Source organism: Dendropsophus ebraccatus, chromosome 1, assembly GCF_027789765.1.
Source record: "Dendropsophus ebraccatus isolate aDenEbr1 chromosome 1, aDenEbr1.pat, whole genome shotgun sequence".
NCBI classification, from domain to species: domain Eukaryota; kingdom Metazoa; phylum Chordata; class Amphibia; order Anura; family Hylidae; genus Dendropsophus; species Dendropsophus ebraccatus.
In genome coordinates, this window is record NC_091454.1 from 223,321,491 (window position 1) to 223,334,847 (window position 13,357).

The following is a 13,357-nucleotide window of genomic DNA, read 5'->3' on the forward strand; positions in this document are numbered from 1 at the left end:
CCATTGCCGCTCCACCAACATCTGGCCACAATGTTTGTAAAAAGCACCATGTGCCAATTCTGGTGATTTTTAGTAAGTTTTTATTTAGAAAACACCAAGTCCTGTTCAGCCTCATGGAATCTATTGGGACCAAAAAAAAAAATGTTGTATGCAGAATTTTTTCGACAGTGTTTTAATGGAGCTTCTGCTACAGCGGGACTGAGCCTAAGGATTTTGTTTGGATATTTTTAGCCAGGACTGGGTCCAAAACAAAAAAAATCCCCTCTCTCTATTGTAGATTTTCTCTCAGATACTCAATGTAAACATAGTCTGAAAACCACCACCTCAGCTCCTCATTTTTCTCATCAGGTGGAGAAGGTGGCCACCTGGGAGTGCTCCATAGGAAGGTATGACTGTGTAATGGGGGAGGGTATAAAGCTCAGCCTCCTCCACCCTCTCCTTGTGTGACTTGTCTTGCAGTCAGGATGGAGCTGTGGATCAGGTGGAGTTGGCTCTTAGTGGTTCTGCTCTATGGACCAGGCTTTAGCAGCTCCTCGGTTAGACCCCGGCGCCAGTATGACACTTGGTTGAGGAGTAACCAGGCTGGATGGGGATCTTCTAGAGGACTTGGACAATCTGCCTCTAGACTGGGCTCTCCCAGAGCAAATCCTTGGTCTCAGCCCCGTTCAGTCTCTGGGTTTGGGGCCCTGAGAGGTGCTCAGCCTGTATATGGATGGGGCTCCAGGCTTCCTGGAAGAGACTATTTCCCCCGACAGCTTGCACTACAACCCTCATCCTCCCCTATCAGTGTGCAGTGTGGTGAGGACAAAATGGTGGTGATGGTGAACAGAGACTTCTATGGTAATGGTAAGCTGGTGAAGCCCTCGGACCTGACCCTAGGAACCAAACCCTGTACTGCTGGGTCCCAGAGTTCAGATACTACTGTGATCTTTGAAAATGGTCTTCAAGACTGTGGTAGCAACTTGGAGGTAAGAGACTGGGAATGGAGGGTGGGAGGTCAGTAATGGAACAACCAAATGGTCACTGGCTGCATGTAGTGATACTACTTGGCAATTAAGGAGAGTAAAGTGGCTATGTGATGGTGTTCAGGTTCACACTGAATCATAGACTCAATTTAGAGCCTCCACTGTGGTTGCTGTCTAGCACTTACAGATGGAACCAAACAGACCACTGGACACAAAGCCTGACTGGCCATAATGACTTTATAGTGTAATGGGGAGACATTTTTGCTACTCCCCCCACCCCCACTAGTACCCTCATATACACTGGGTACCTGTGATGCAGTGTGGCTTTACACATAGATGTGGCACTTCAACCCTTAAAGGGGTTATCCAGCGCTACAAAAACATGGCCACTTTTCACCTACTGTTTCCAGTTTGGGTGGGGTTTCAAAACTCTGTTCCATTGCAGTAAATGGAGTTTAATTGCAAACTGCACCTGAACTTGAGACAACAGTAGGGGGAAAAGTGGCCATGTTTTTGTAGTGCTGGATAACTCCTTTAAGGCTACATCTTGTGTCCAAAGGGATGTTGCCTCTCTGTATCCAATTATATATTTGGGATATCTCTAAGTGGTGAAACTTGGTGATCACAACATGAGAACATGGGCAATTTATCTACTTCTGGCCGTTTGTGTGGACTACTGGTGGTGACATCACTAGCGTATTGTATTCTCATAGAACTTTGAATTAGTAATTTCTCTGAGGCTTTGTGAAACCTTTTGACTAACTGTTCCTTTCTCAAGATGACCCAAGACTGGCTGATCTACAGCATCAACCTGCGCTATGTCCCTACTTCCTCTAACAATGTGCCAATTACCAGGTCCAACCCAGCTGTGGTTCCCATCCAGTGTTTCTATCCACGGTAAGTTTAGGCCAATGGTCCATAGCTAGATCTTTTAGTGGTGGTGTTGCATTTGCCCTATGGGTAAGATGAGGATTTTTGGTTTAGGTCATGAAGCCATTAAGCTCTCTAGAAAAGTTTTCATCTATTCAGTGTACTTATTCTCGGTTTACACATATGAGTCCTAATTCTATTAGGTGATCTGTTGGGTAATGTATAGAGAGCATTAAGCACACTTCTGACCCAAATGCGATTAGTACACTAATGTAACCCTTCCTAGTGTACTTCATTAAATGATTAATGAAATCTTTGTATTGACTGGCCTTGGCCAAATGTTGCCCGCTTGTCCACCCGTGGTTGACCAGAACATGTATTTGTGTTTCTAATGTGAAACTCTGAACTCTTCAACCTTTCTAGACATGGTAATGTGAGCAGTAAGGCCATCAAGCCAACATGGATCCCATTCAGCAGCACCGTGACCTCAGAAGAGCGGCTGGCCTTCTCCTTGCGTCTCATGACTGGTAAGAAGCTTTCTAGTATTAGGGTGGTAGTTCTGTCTCCTTGCCTATACTAATCCTCAAGTATCTTCTCTCCAGCCGACTGGAGCTCTCCCAGTCCATCACTGGTCTTCCAACTTGGTGACATGTTCTACATAGAAGCCTCTCTGGACACTCAGAACCATGCCCCGATGATCCTGTTTGTGGACAGTTGTGTGGCCACCATTACCCCAGATGTCACCTCCACTCCTCGCTATGAGATCATCTCTAACAATGGGTGAGTTACTCCCATTAATATTGTCCAAGCCTTAAAGAGCATATTGTCTACAGCTCATCTCTCCTACAGGTGCTTGATGGACGGGATGCAAGAAGATTCCTCTTCAGTCTTTGTTACTCCAAGACCTCAAGCAGACACGCTTCGCTTCATAGTGGATGCCTTCAGGTTCACGGACAGTGCCGTCTCTCTGGTAAGAACTTTTTGTCTTGACATAACATTATACATGTAGTGATCTGTGATCCGAACACTAGCATGAGCACGTACTCGAAGAGATTGGGTTTTCTTAAGGTTCGCCATGACCAGCGTTTGAGTTACTAACTGTAGGCTACAATGAGACGAGGGCCACCTAAAAACTACTGGTACTTTAAGTGTTCTCAGCAGTCTGCTAGTGCTACATGTAAGAGCTTAATTGCTATTTGACTTATTGTATTCCATTGGTTGGTACACTAGCCACTTCAGTAAATTGGGTTTTATTTTTTTTTATTTATTTTTTGGTACAACATTCAGCAGACTTGCAGCTTTTACACCAACTTCAGGTTGCCTAAAACTTTGGTACAGTGGGCACAAAGGCTTGTCAAGACTTGCATACTTGCAACTAAATCTCTGCCCCATGTCTCTTGCTGTAATGAGGGGTTTGACTCTCAATAAATGTGGCAAATCTGAGCTTGCATACATTTATAAAACTACCATGTGGCAAGCCTAAGAGCTGGCCTGCACCATGAGTTGGCTGCTTGGGACTTTGCATGGATCTTTGCCTAGAGGAGTTATGATAGTCCAGCTTGATGACCTAATAGTCTTGCTATGGATGCTGCTTATTCTATTTAAGAATGATTGAGGAGACAAACTGTACTGTACATCTGTTCTAGATCTACATAACCTGTTCCCTGAGAGCTGCTGCCATCGACCAGACCCCTGATCCAATGAATAAGGCCTGCTCCTACAACAAGGCCTCCAGCAGGTAGACCCTGTATAAACAACCCTAGAGTTGGATATGTCAATGGTGGGGACACTCAGTTGATCTTTAATCTCTTCTAGCTGGTCACCTGTGGAAGGTTCTAGTGGGATCTGCCAGTGCTGTGCCACCGGGAACTGTGCTGCTCCTACAGGCCCGAGATCAGCATGGGGCTCATACATTGGAAGGCCAAGAGGACTTGGGAAGAGAGATGTTGGTGAGGAGTTAATTATTTTGCACAAGTTTGACAAAAGTCTTCAAGAGAATCGCAGCTATATATACGAACAATTTTCTTTCAGCAGGTTCTCGGGTGGAGGAACACGGCCTGGCCACACTGGGTCCTCTTCTAGTCACTGGAGCTAAACTGGACCAGGGGTCCAGAGCAGGAACTGCCCAAGCTTCCAGGATGGGTGCAGGCCAGGAACCTCTCCAGCTGTGGGTGCTGGTGGCCGTCGGCTCTGTCACCTGTGTGGTGGTTGCTGTTGCTTTTACTGTGGTTGGAAAATGTATTTTGAAAAGATTTTCACCAATTGCTAAATAAAAAGAAAAACTTTCTTGGGTTTTATTAGCTTCTTTTGGTCACTGGCTTGATAAAGGAAACTTCCCTAGTAGTCTGGTCACATACGACAGTTGTTGTTAGACCCATTTAAGAATTCTGTTGTCCATATAGATGTTGTGACCCATGTATGTGGACAAATTGGGACACCTCCTCCACACTAACTGTAGGAACACAGAAGCAAAACCAAACACCTTAACTTCATGTGACCTTCTAATGCCCCTATTCCACAGGTCGTTTAGAGGAACAAACGAGCGCTCTCAGCGCTAGTTTGCTCCCCGTTCGCTGCCGCCGTTATTCAACGCGGCTGCAGCCAGCGGGTGAGTGCAGGAGGGGCGGCGGGGGGCTGCCCGGGGGATCGCTGATCGTCCGGGCAGCTCATAGGATATAGCAGCGTCTGCTGCCGATGCTCCTAGTCAACGGAGCAACGGCAGCAGATCGCTGCTATATCAGTCGCTTGTTTTTCAACACTGCAACGATCAGCCGACATGAACGATGTTGGCTGATCGTTGCACTCTATTCCACCGGACGATTATCGGCCGAATACGAACGATAATTGTTCCGTGGAATAGGGCCTTAATACATGTAAATTGTTTTATAGACAACACTCTCTACCTCAGACAAAACTGCTGCAGACTCTTGGCAACTGGGTGTTTTTCTCTTCTCTGCAATCTTCTGGCCATTGTCCGTCAGGTGATGGTTGTCCTAACAGACAGCCCAAGACAAATGACAGAGAATAAGGGCAGGGATTACCTTTTGTACTTGGCACAGTTTTTGCTAGCTTCAGCCTACAGCTAGGTTCACACATTTTTGTAATCTGTCCATTGTGTGCATCAGTGTATGGCACTGGCGTGTTTCCATTATTTTTATAATGGAAGTCAATGGTAAAATGGATTCACACGTATCCGTTTTTGTAAAAAGACTTCAAAAATGTAGTGTAAACCTAGCCTAAATCTTGCACAACTATGTAGTTTGGGGGGTGGGGCTATTACCCTCAGTGCACTGATCCAACTCTCCTCCCGTGAATATAGAGGAAGTGCTCAGCAGTAATGAGTGCCAGAGTAATGTCACTGCAGTGATGTCACTCATTCTGTCTTCTGTGCAATAATAGCAGGTTAAATTCAAAAATACTCTCTGCAAAAATAATGCCACCACTATCCCCAGAGTGACGGAAGAGATAATTATGAAGAATAATCTTTAAAGTGCCAAAAGTATGCAATTTACACCATCCAAAAAGTTATGTAACCACCCAACAATTATGCAACAGATGGTGAATGCTACAATGGCTCTCTGATACACCTTCCTTGCTTTGCTGGTTCTTTTCTTTCTGATCACAAAACATGTTGAAAACACAGTGCATCAGTAACCCCTTTATCTCACATGTACTGTGTAAATCCTCAGCCCGTCAGTGCCAGCCTGCTCATTCCAGTGCACCTTCTCTAGCACTGTATCCTGGTAAAGCAAATAAGGTTGGTGGTCTGTGATTAGCCAGAGCAGTAAGGGAGGAATTAACCATGCATGGACTACTGGTATTCTTATTACAATTGTCTTTTAGTTGAGACTGTTATATTCCATTGTAGAGTCTTTGTCCATAATGGCCAATGTTATTGATCACAAATGCTTGTGGTTTCTAAACTAATGGTGTCCCCATATTAGTGTAACATCTAGGGGCATTATATAATGTCCTTTTAGTTTGATGGGGGATTGATCCCACTCAATACCAGACAAAAGCTATATTTGTGAAAGCCATGGGGCCCATGTTATGAGAACATATAAACCTCAAAGATGGGCGATTTTTAGGTATTACAGCTCAGTATGTGTGTCTGAGCCACACAATCACAAAGTGGACAGGTGGGGTATGGTTTTTGGAAGGTGGTTGCTGTTTCCCCCAAATCTCATAGACTACTCATATTAAGGTCTGTTTCTAGTATTGCAGCCATGATACGACCAACTGATCTGGTAAATGTAGTATTGACGTCAAGTAAAAGTTGAATTATCTATCACTTTATTAGATTGTTCAGCCATGTTTTCAAGGTACAAGTGGAGAGTCTTCTCACCAGCTTTCCTGAAGGCTTTCCATTACTGAACCCTATACATACTACAATAGGGAACAGGGATTTAGGAAAGAAAGGATCAGAAACGTGCTAAACTCTTGTCTCTATGTGATATTCGGACAAATGTGTAAAGGGCATGTCTAATATCCTGGTTCCTCAGGCTGTAGATCAGGGGGTTAAACAGAGGAGTCACCAAAGCATAAAGTAATGTCAGACCCTTGTTTGCATTGATGAACTTCTCCTTCAATGGAAATATGTATATGGAGGATAGCGTCCCATAATAGAGACATACCGAGGTCAGGTGGGAGCTACAGGTGGAGAAAGCTTTCTGTCTCCCTATGCTGGAGGGGATCTTGAGGACTGTCTGCAGGATGGAGATGTAGCTGGACACGATGAACAGGAATGGAGACAAGATAATGGGATAGGCAAGCAAAGCCGTAGCCAGTTCCACTGAAGACGCATTTGAACAAGAGAGCTGAACCAGAGGAGCAATGTCACAAAAAAAATGGTTTATAATGTAATGGTGGCAGAAAGTCAGTTTCCGTAGGACAACATATATAGTAATGGACAAAGAGAAGCCCAACATCCAGCAGGAGGCGACCATCAGGATTTGGCGTGGGAAGGTCATAATGCTGGCATAGTGTAATGGTCTGCAGATGGCCACGTGCCGGTCAAAGGACATTACTGCCAATAGCAAACACTGTGCGATGGTTGGAACAGCTGATAAATAAAACTGAAATATACATTGAGAAATGGAGACTTTTCCTCCGCCTTCCAGTATAAGCCGCAACATATTGGGCACAATATCAGTGGTGAACAAGATCTCCGACAGAGACAACTGGCTGAGGAAGAAGTACATGGGACAATGGAGACTCTTTTTGGCCGCAACCAAAGTAATAACAAGGATATTTCCAGACAAAGCCATGATATGAACAGCCAGTAAGATGAGGAAAGTCAGAATCCGAAAGTGTTTGAGGTTCCCGAATCCCAGAAGAAGAAATTCTGTGATCACTGTCTGATTCTTCTCATCCATTTCCTAGAGAACAATAGAAGCTACCTTCAGGTCAACAGGAGCTACCAAAAAAAATCATCCTGTACTATGTAGGTTCTTCTAGAGTTGGGCTGGGTTGGGCCTAGAACCAAGTATTAAGAGACAGAATGAGTAACTGAGGGTTCAGTGATACTGGGATCAAGTAAACTGGAAGCCACCATGGAACATGGAGTAGATCCGAAAGAATCCCAACTAATATTTTTGCAGATTACTTTATGCAGATCATCACAACTCAACACAACAAAACAACTTGTACAGCCGTGATGACCATGCATGTGCTCCACACCACCTCTCCCCCCACAAATGGAAATGTTGTGTAAATTTAGACATTACACATTCAAAGCAATGAAACCAGTTAAAATGAATAGCCAGCGTATTCTGTACTCGGTCCATTTTTCTATTGGACCCATTGTGGAGAATGATAAAAAATGGCTGCTTTCTACTTATCAAGCTGGTTCTCTACAGAAACATGTCAAGGAGGGTATAGATTTACTCTCTTGTTTTGTCTTGAGTTAAAATATTAAACATAGTGACCTTACCTTTCTTATGTAGTGTAGAGCCCAGCTGGTCCGAGCATAGAAGCTCGGACCTAGAAGCCAGCACATACAGTACAGACCAAAAGTTTGGATACACATTCTCCATCAGAGTTTTCTGTATTTTCATGTAGCGGCATGCTATTCCATACGGCTTGCATTTAGCTGGACCATCATTTATTTTTCTACAGGACAATGACCCCAAACACATCTCCAGGCTGTGTAAGGGCTATTTGACCAAGAAGGAGAGTGATGGGGTGCTATGCCAGATGATCTGGCCTCCACAGTCACCAGACCTGAACCCAACTGAGAAGGTTTGGGGTGAGCTGGACCGCAGAGTGACGGCAAAAGGACCAACAAGTGCTAAGCATCTCTGGGAACTCCTTCAAAACTGTTGGAAGACCATTTCCGGTAACTACCTCATGGAGCTCATCATGAGAATGCCAAAAGTGTGCAAAGCAGTAACAAAGCAAAAGGCGGCTACTTTGAAGAACATAGAATATAAGACCTATTTTCAGTTGTATCACACTTTTTTTTAAGTATATACAGTAATTCCACATGTGTAATTCATAGTTTTGATGCATTTAGTGTGAATCTACAATTTTTATAGTCATGAAAATACAGAAAAGTCTTTGAATGAGAAGGTGTGTCCAAACTTCTGGTCTTTACTGTACCTTGATCTGCACAAGTAGCAGTAATAATAGTCAATGTAGTGTTAAGAGATGTTGTAAGTTTAATGGGTGGGGCGCCACCAGATATCGAGTCAAACTAGTGCAGATATTGTTATGGTCAATGTTCTACTGGAAACCTTGGGTTCTGGCATCATGTGAATGTTGCTGTGACACGTAACACCTATAGTACCTAAATATTTTATTGGCAGTGGGACCCCCTAATGGCAGCCGTCAGCAGGATAATGCTTTGGCCACACTGCAGACATTGTTCAGGAATGAAAAACATGACAAACCTATCAAGGTGGTCACTCGGCCTTCAGATTTCCCAAATCTCAATCCAATCGATCATCTATGGGATGTGCTGGATCCATTGAGACTGCACCAAACACTGCACAGGATCTGCTGCTGAGATCTGGGTGCAGATACCACATAATATATGTTGTGGAGCCCAGGACTCAAGGGGTCAGAGAGGGAGATGGTGAATGGTTTCAATTCTTATCTAGCACAGGGTAGAAATAAAAATTTTTTAAATCTTTATTTCAGGGTTTCCCACCGCTTACCTGATATGCTGCTGTACTGTAGAGGATCAGAAGTGTAGGTACAGTGACAGGATTATATAGAGAGATAAGAACCTCGGGGGAGGAAGGTCCCAGAGTCCCACAACTGAGACAATCAGTACTCTATTCTTTACAACTGCGTATCATGTAACTCTATGGCAGAGCTTAAAGTTTAAATACATTGATGGCTCCGAGAAAAGGTTTAATGAGTGGGCCCCACCCAACCGGATATTTAGTAGTTGAGAACAATCATGGTGGTGGGCCAAAACAGTTGTAGAGGTGTCAGTGCACCAAATTGCTCATTCTTACAGGGAGAAAGCGTTGGGCTGATGAGTTGGTGCATACTATGGGCCCGGTTGCTGCTTTTCTCTGCTGGTGGGGGCCAACCAGGCCCGGACTGGCCATAGGGCAGTTCTGGCAAATGCCAGAGGGGCCGCCCCCTCCATGGGCCGGTCCGGACCTCCTCCATACACTGCTACTTCCTTCCCCCAACTCCTGTAAACTCCTGATGCTGCCCAGCCAATCAAACGGCCCTGCAGCATCAGGAGGTTACAGGCTGGCTGTCTCACTTGCAGGGCAGTGCGGCCTCCTCTTCTTCCTGTCCCGGGAAGCCCCGCCCCCTGCTGCCCCTGTCGGCCCTGTCACTGACATGCAGAATGAGCAGGCATCGGCTGGGCCTGCTCATTTACATGTAAGTTCTGGGTCCTGCAGAGATCACATGACCTCCCCTGCAGAGATCACATGACCTCCCTCACTGAAGGCCCGGAGCCTGAGGCAGCATCTGTGTGTGACTCCTCCTCCCTCTCAGCAGCAGCAGCAGTCGGGACAGGGGAGGAATCAGCAGCAGCAGCAGAGTGTGTGAGTAATGGAGGCACTGGGGGGTGTTATGTATGGGTTCTGACTAAATCACCACTGCACCCACAGACCACTACTACACCCACCATTATGCCCCCAGACCACTACTACGCCCATCATTATGCCCCCAGACCACTACTACGCCCATCATTATGCCCCCAGACCACTACTACACCCATCATTATGACCCCAGACCACTACTACGCCCATCATTATGCCCCCAGACCACTACTACACCCATCATTATGCCCCCAGACCACTACTACACCCACCATTATGCCCCAGACCACTACTACACCATCATTATGCCCCCCAGACCACTACTACACCCATCATTATGCCCCCAGACCACTACTACACCCATCATTATGCCCCCAGACCACTACTACACCCATCATTATGCCCCAGACCACTACTACACCCACCATTATGCCCCCAGACCACTACTACACTCATCATTATGCTCCTTAGACCACTACTACACCCACCATTTTGCCCCCAGACCCTACTACACTCACCATTATGCCCCCAGACCACTACTACACCATCATTATGCCCCCAGACCACTACTACACCCATCATTATGCCCCCAGACCCCTACTACACCCACCATTATGCCCACAGACCTCTACTACACTCACCATTATGCCCCCAGACCACTACTACACCCATCATTATGCCCCAGACCACTACTACACCCATCATTATGCCCCCAGACCACTACTACACCCATCATTATGCCCCCAGACCACTACTACACCCACCATTATGCCCCCAGACCACTACTACACCCACCATTATGCCCCCAGACCACTACTACACCCACCATTATGCCCCCAGACCACTACTACACCCACCTTTATACCCCCAGACCACTACTACATCCACCATTATGCTCCTTAGACCACTACTACACCCACCATTATGCCCCCAGACCACTACTACACCCACCATTATGCCCCCAGACCACTACTACACCCACCATTATGCTCCTTAGACCACTACTACACCCATGCAGGGCCGTGTCTCTCTGGATGCAGCTGTAACCTTTTTCGTCCTCTGTCTTCCCCACAGTGCGCCCGCCTTCATCTCTGCTCCACTCCAAGTTTGATCTTCATCCTAATTTTTCTTCCTGTCTTCTCCCACCCAGCAGGCTCTTTCTTCTGAATTCTCCCATAGGTTCCAACATCTTGACATCACTCTCTGCTCTCTTGGACTCATTCAGCCTTTGGGGAAGAGTGAGATTTGTTCCTTTCTGGCATCACCCACAGTATGTAAGTGGCGATGGTGATGGGGTCTTGCCAAGTTTCAGCTGGTATCCAGAGCCTTATACCAAATGGTATACCATTTGCCTTATGGTTGAAGTGGTCTTGCTCTATGGACCCCACACTGATACTAATTTAAAGGAGAAGTCAGGCGGCTGACTGGCTGAGGGGGCCTGACACGTCATGACCCAGGTCAGTGGCGTAGCTATAGGGGTCGCAGCGGTTGCCATGGCGACCGGGCCCCTACGCTAGGGGGGCCCGCACGGTCCCCCTTGCCACTTGTCTCTGAGCATCCCGAGAAGCTGCGGCCGCGCAGCTTCTCGGGATGCACTGATCGCTTTGATGTTCCACAGTGAGCACTATGAGCGGGCGGAACATTAAAGCGATCAGAATACAGGAGCAGGACCTGTCAGCGTCCTACTCCTGCATTCTCTCCCAGCCGGAGAGGTCACGGCCCGGCCTCCCATAGGCTGCTGGTATGAAGTGCCGGCAGCCTATGGGAGGCCGGGCCGTGACCTCTCCGGCAGGCGTGAGCATGTGACGTCATCACGCCTGCCGGAAGTCCCGTCCCTGCGGCTCGCAAGATGGAGCCCGAAGAGGAGGAAGAGCGGATCCCTGCAGCCACACAGCGCCGATTAGGTGAGTAGGATGTTTGTTTTTTTAGGGGCACCTCTGGGGGCATTATTAGTTCATGGGGGCACCTCTGGGGGCATTATTAGTTCATGGGGGCACCTCTGGGGGCATTATTAGTATATGGGGCACCTCTGGGGGCATTATTAGTTCATGGGGGCACATCTGGGGGTATTATTAGTTCATGGGGGCACCTCTGGGGGCATTATTAGTTCATGGGGGCCCCTCTGGGGGCATTATTAGTTCATGAGGGGCACCTCTGGGGGCATTATTAGTTCATGGGGGCACCTCTGGGGGCATTATTAGTTCATGGGGGCACTTCTGGGGGCATTATTAGTTCATGAGGGGCACCTCTGGGGGCATTATTAGTTCATGAGGGGCACCTCTGGGGGCATTATTAGTTCATGGGGGCACCTCTGGGGGCATTATTAGTATATGGGGGCACCTCTAGGGGCATTATTAGTTCATGGGGGCACCTCTGGGGGCATTATTAGTTCATGGGGGCACCTCTGGGGGCATTATTAGTATATGGGGGCACCTCTAGGGGCATTATTAGTATATGGGGGCACCTCTGGGGGCATTATTAGTATATGGGGGCACCTCTGGGGGCATTATTAGTTCATGGGGGCACCTCTGCCAGTGGTCAACTTGGGAACACCCTTTCCAGGCTCATTGCACATTTACAAGTAAGAATAAAACAAGTTATTAGATTTATATTTGGAGGTAAAAAGGTGATGGGTCCATCAGAAGAAACATGTAGCAAATCATATCGCACAACACAAGTATACCAATAAAACCTATAAAGAGTGCTGCAACAGGTTGTAAAACAGTTTCCACTAAACACCTATAACTATGAGCCACAGTTGTTGATGATGATGATGATGATGATGATGATGATTATGATATGCCACTATTTCAAGTGACAACTAGCACACACCTATAATATGCAATATACAACGGCTGCAGAAATACACAGTTCAATCATTGGGGTTCGGCTGCCACAGATACTGGCATGCTTGAAAGTCCCAGTATAATGTCCCTTTGGTGTTGTGCGGTGATATGCTGAGGGGTTGTGTTGCTGGGTGGTGTAGTGCAACCTTAGGGTTTACCTTCTGAAACCTTCCTGTCACGGTGGGGTCCGAGGGGGTCTTCTTCAGCATACACACAGGGACATATAATTTTTAATAAAAGTCTTCACACAATAGCGGTGAAAGTATATTAAGGCTTTACTTGAAGGATAACTATGTACAATCCAATACAGGGGCATCTGATGACAGGAAACTGTTGGCTTGATCAGAGTCCTTAGCTTCAGGGGGAGGGTTACCTTGGTTACTATAGCTTAGACTTGGTAGATAAATAGGGTTTCAAGTAGACAGACCTGTTCCAGGGACTTTGCAGTTTTCCAGCCTTTATAAGGATACATGTGAATAGGTACTTGACGTTACTGAAAAGACTTGACGCTGTTGACGCTCACTATCATGTAGGAGGAAGACGCATGGACACACTGACTTGGAAGCCAGGAAGATGTGGACGGTGAATGGGAGACCCTCTATCACTTCACCAATCCGACAGCAGGCACTAATAAATACAGAGGACGTCCTGCTGAGACTTTGAAGAC

At 46.5% G+C, this 13,357-nt stretch overlaps 2 protein-coding genes across 2 annotated transcripts; one reads left to right on the forward strand and one right to left on the reverse strand.

Moving 5' to 3' along the window:
• Positions 1-794: 794 nt before the first annotated feature.
• Positions 795-5,762, forward strand: LOC138785180 (zona pellucida sperm-binding protein 3-like). The gene is made up of 9 exons (XM_069960812.1): positions 795-968; positions 1,744-1,862; positions 2,259-2,362; positions 2,438-2,615; positions 2,685-2,805; positions 3,482-3,573; positions 3,651-3,784; positions 4,357-4,443; positions 5,704-5,762. The coding sequence occupies exons 1-9, from the start codon at positions 810-812 to the stop codon at positions 5,760-5,762; spliced, it is 1,053 nt and encodes a 350-aa protein (XP_069816913.1). The 5' UTR covers positions 795-809.
• A 494-nt stretch (positions 5,763-6,256) lies between these two features.
• On the reverse strand, positions 6,257-7,210 carry LOC138785185 (olfactory receptor 10R2-like). Its single transcript, XM_069960826.1, has one exon. The coding sequence runs from the start codon at positions 7,208-7,210 to the stop codon at positions 6,257-6,259; it is 954 nt and encodes a 317-aa protein (XP_069816927.1).
• Positions 7,211-13,357: the final 6,147 nt, after the last annotated feature.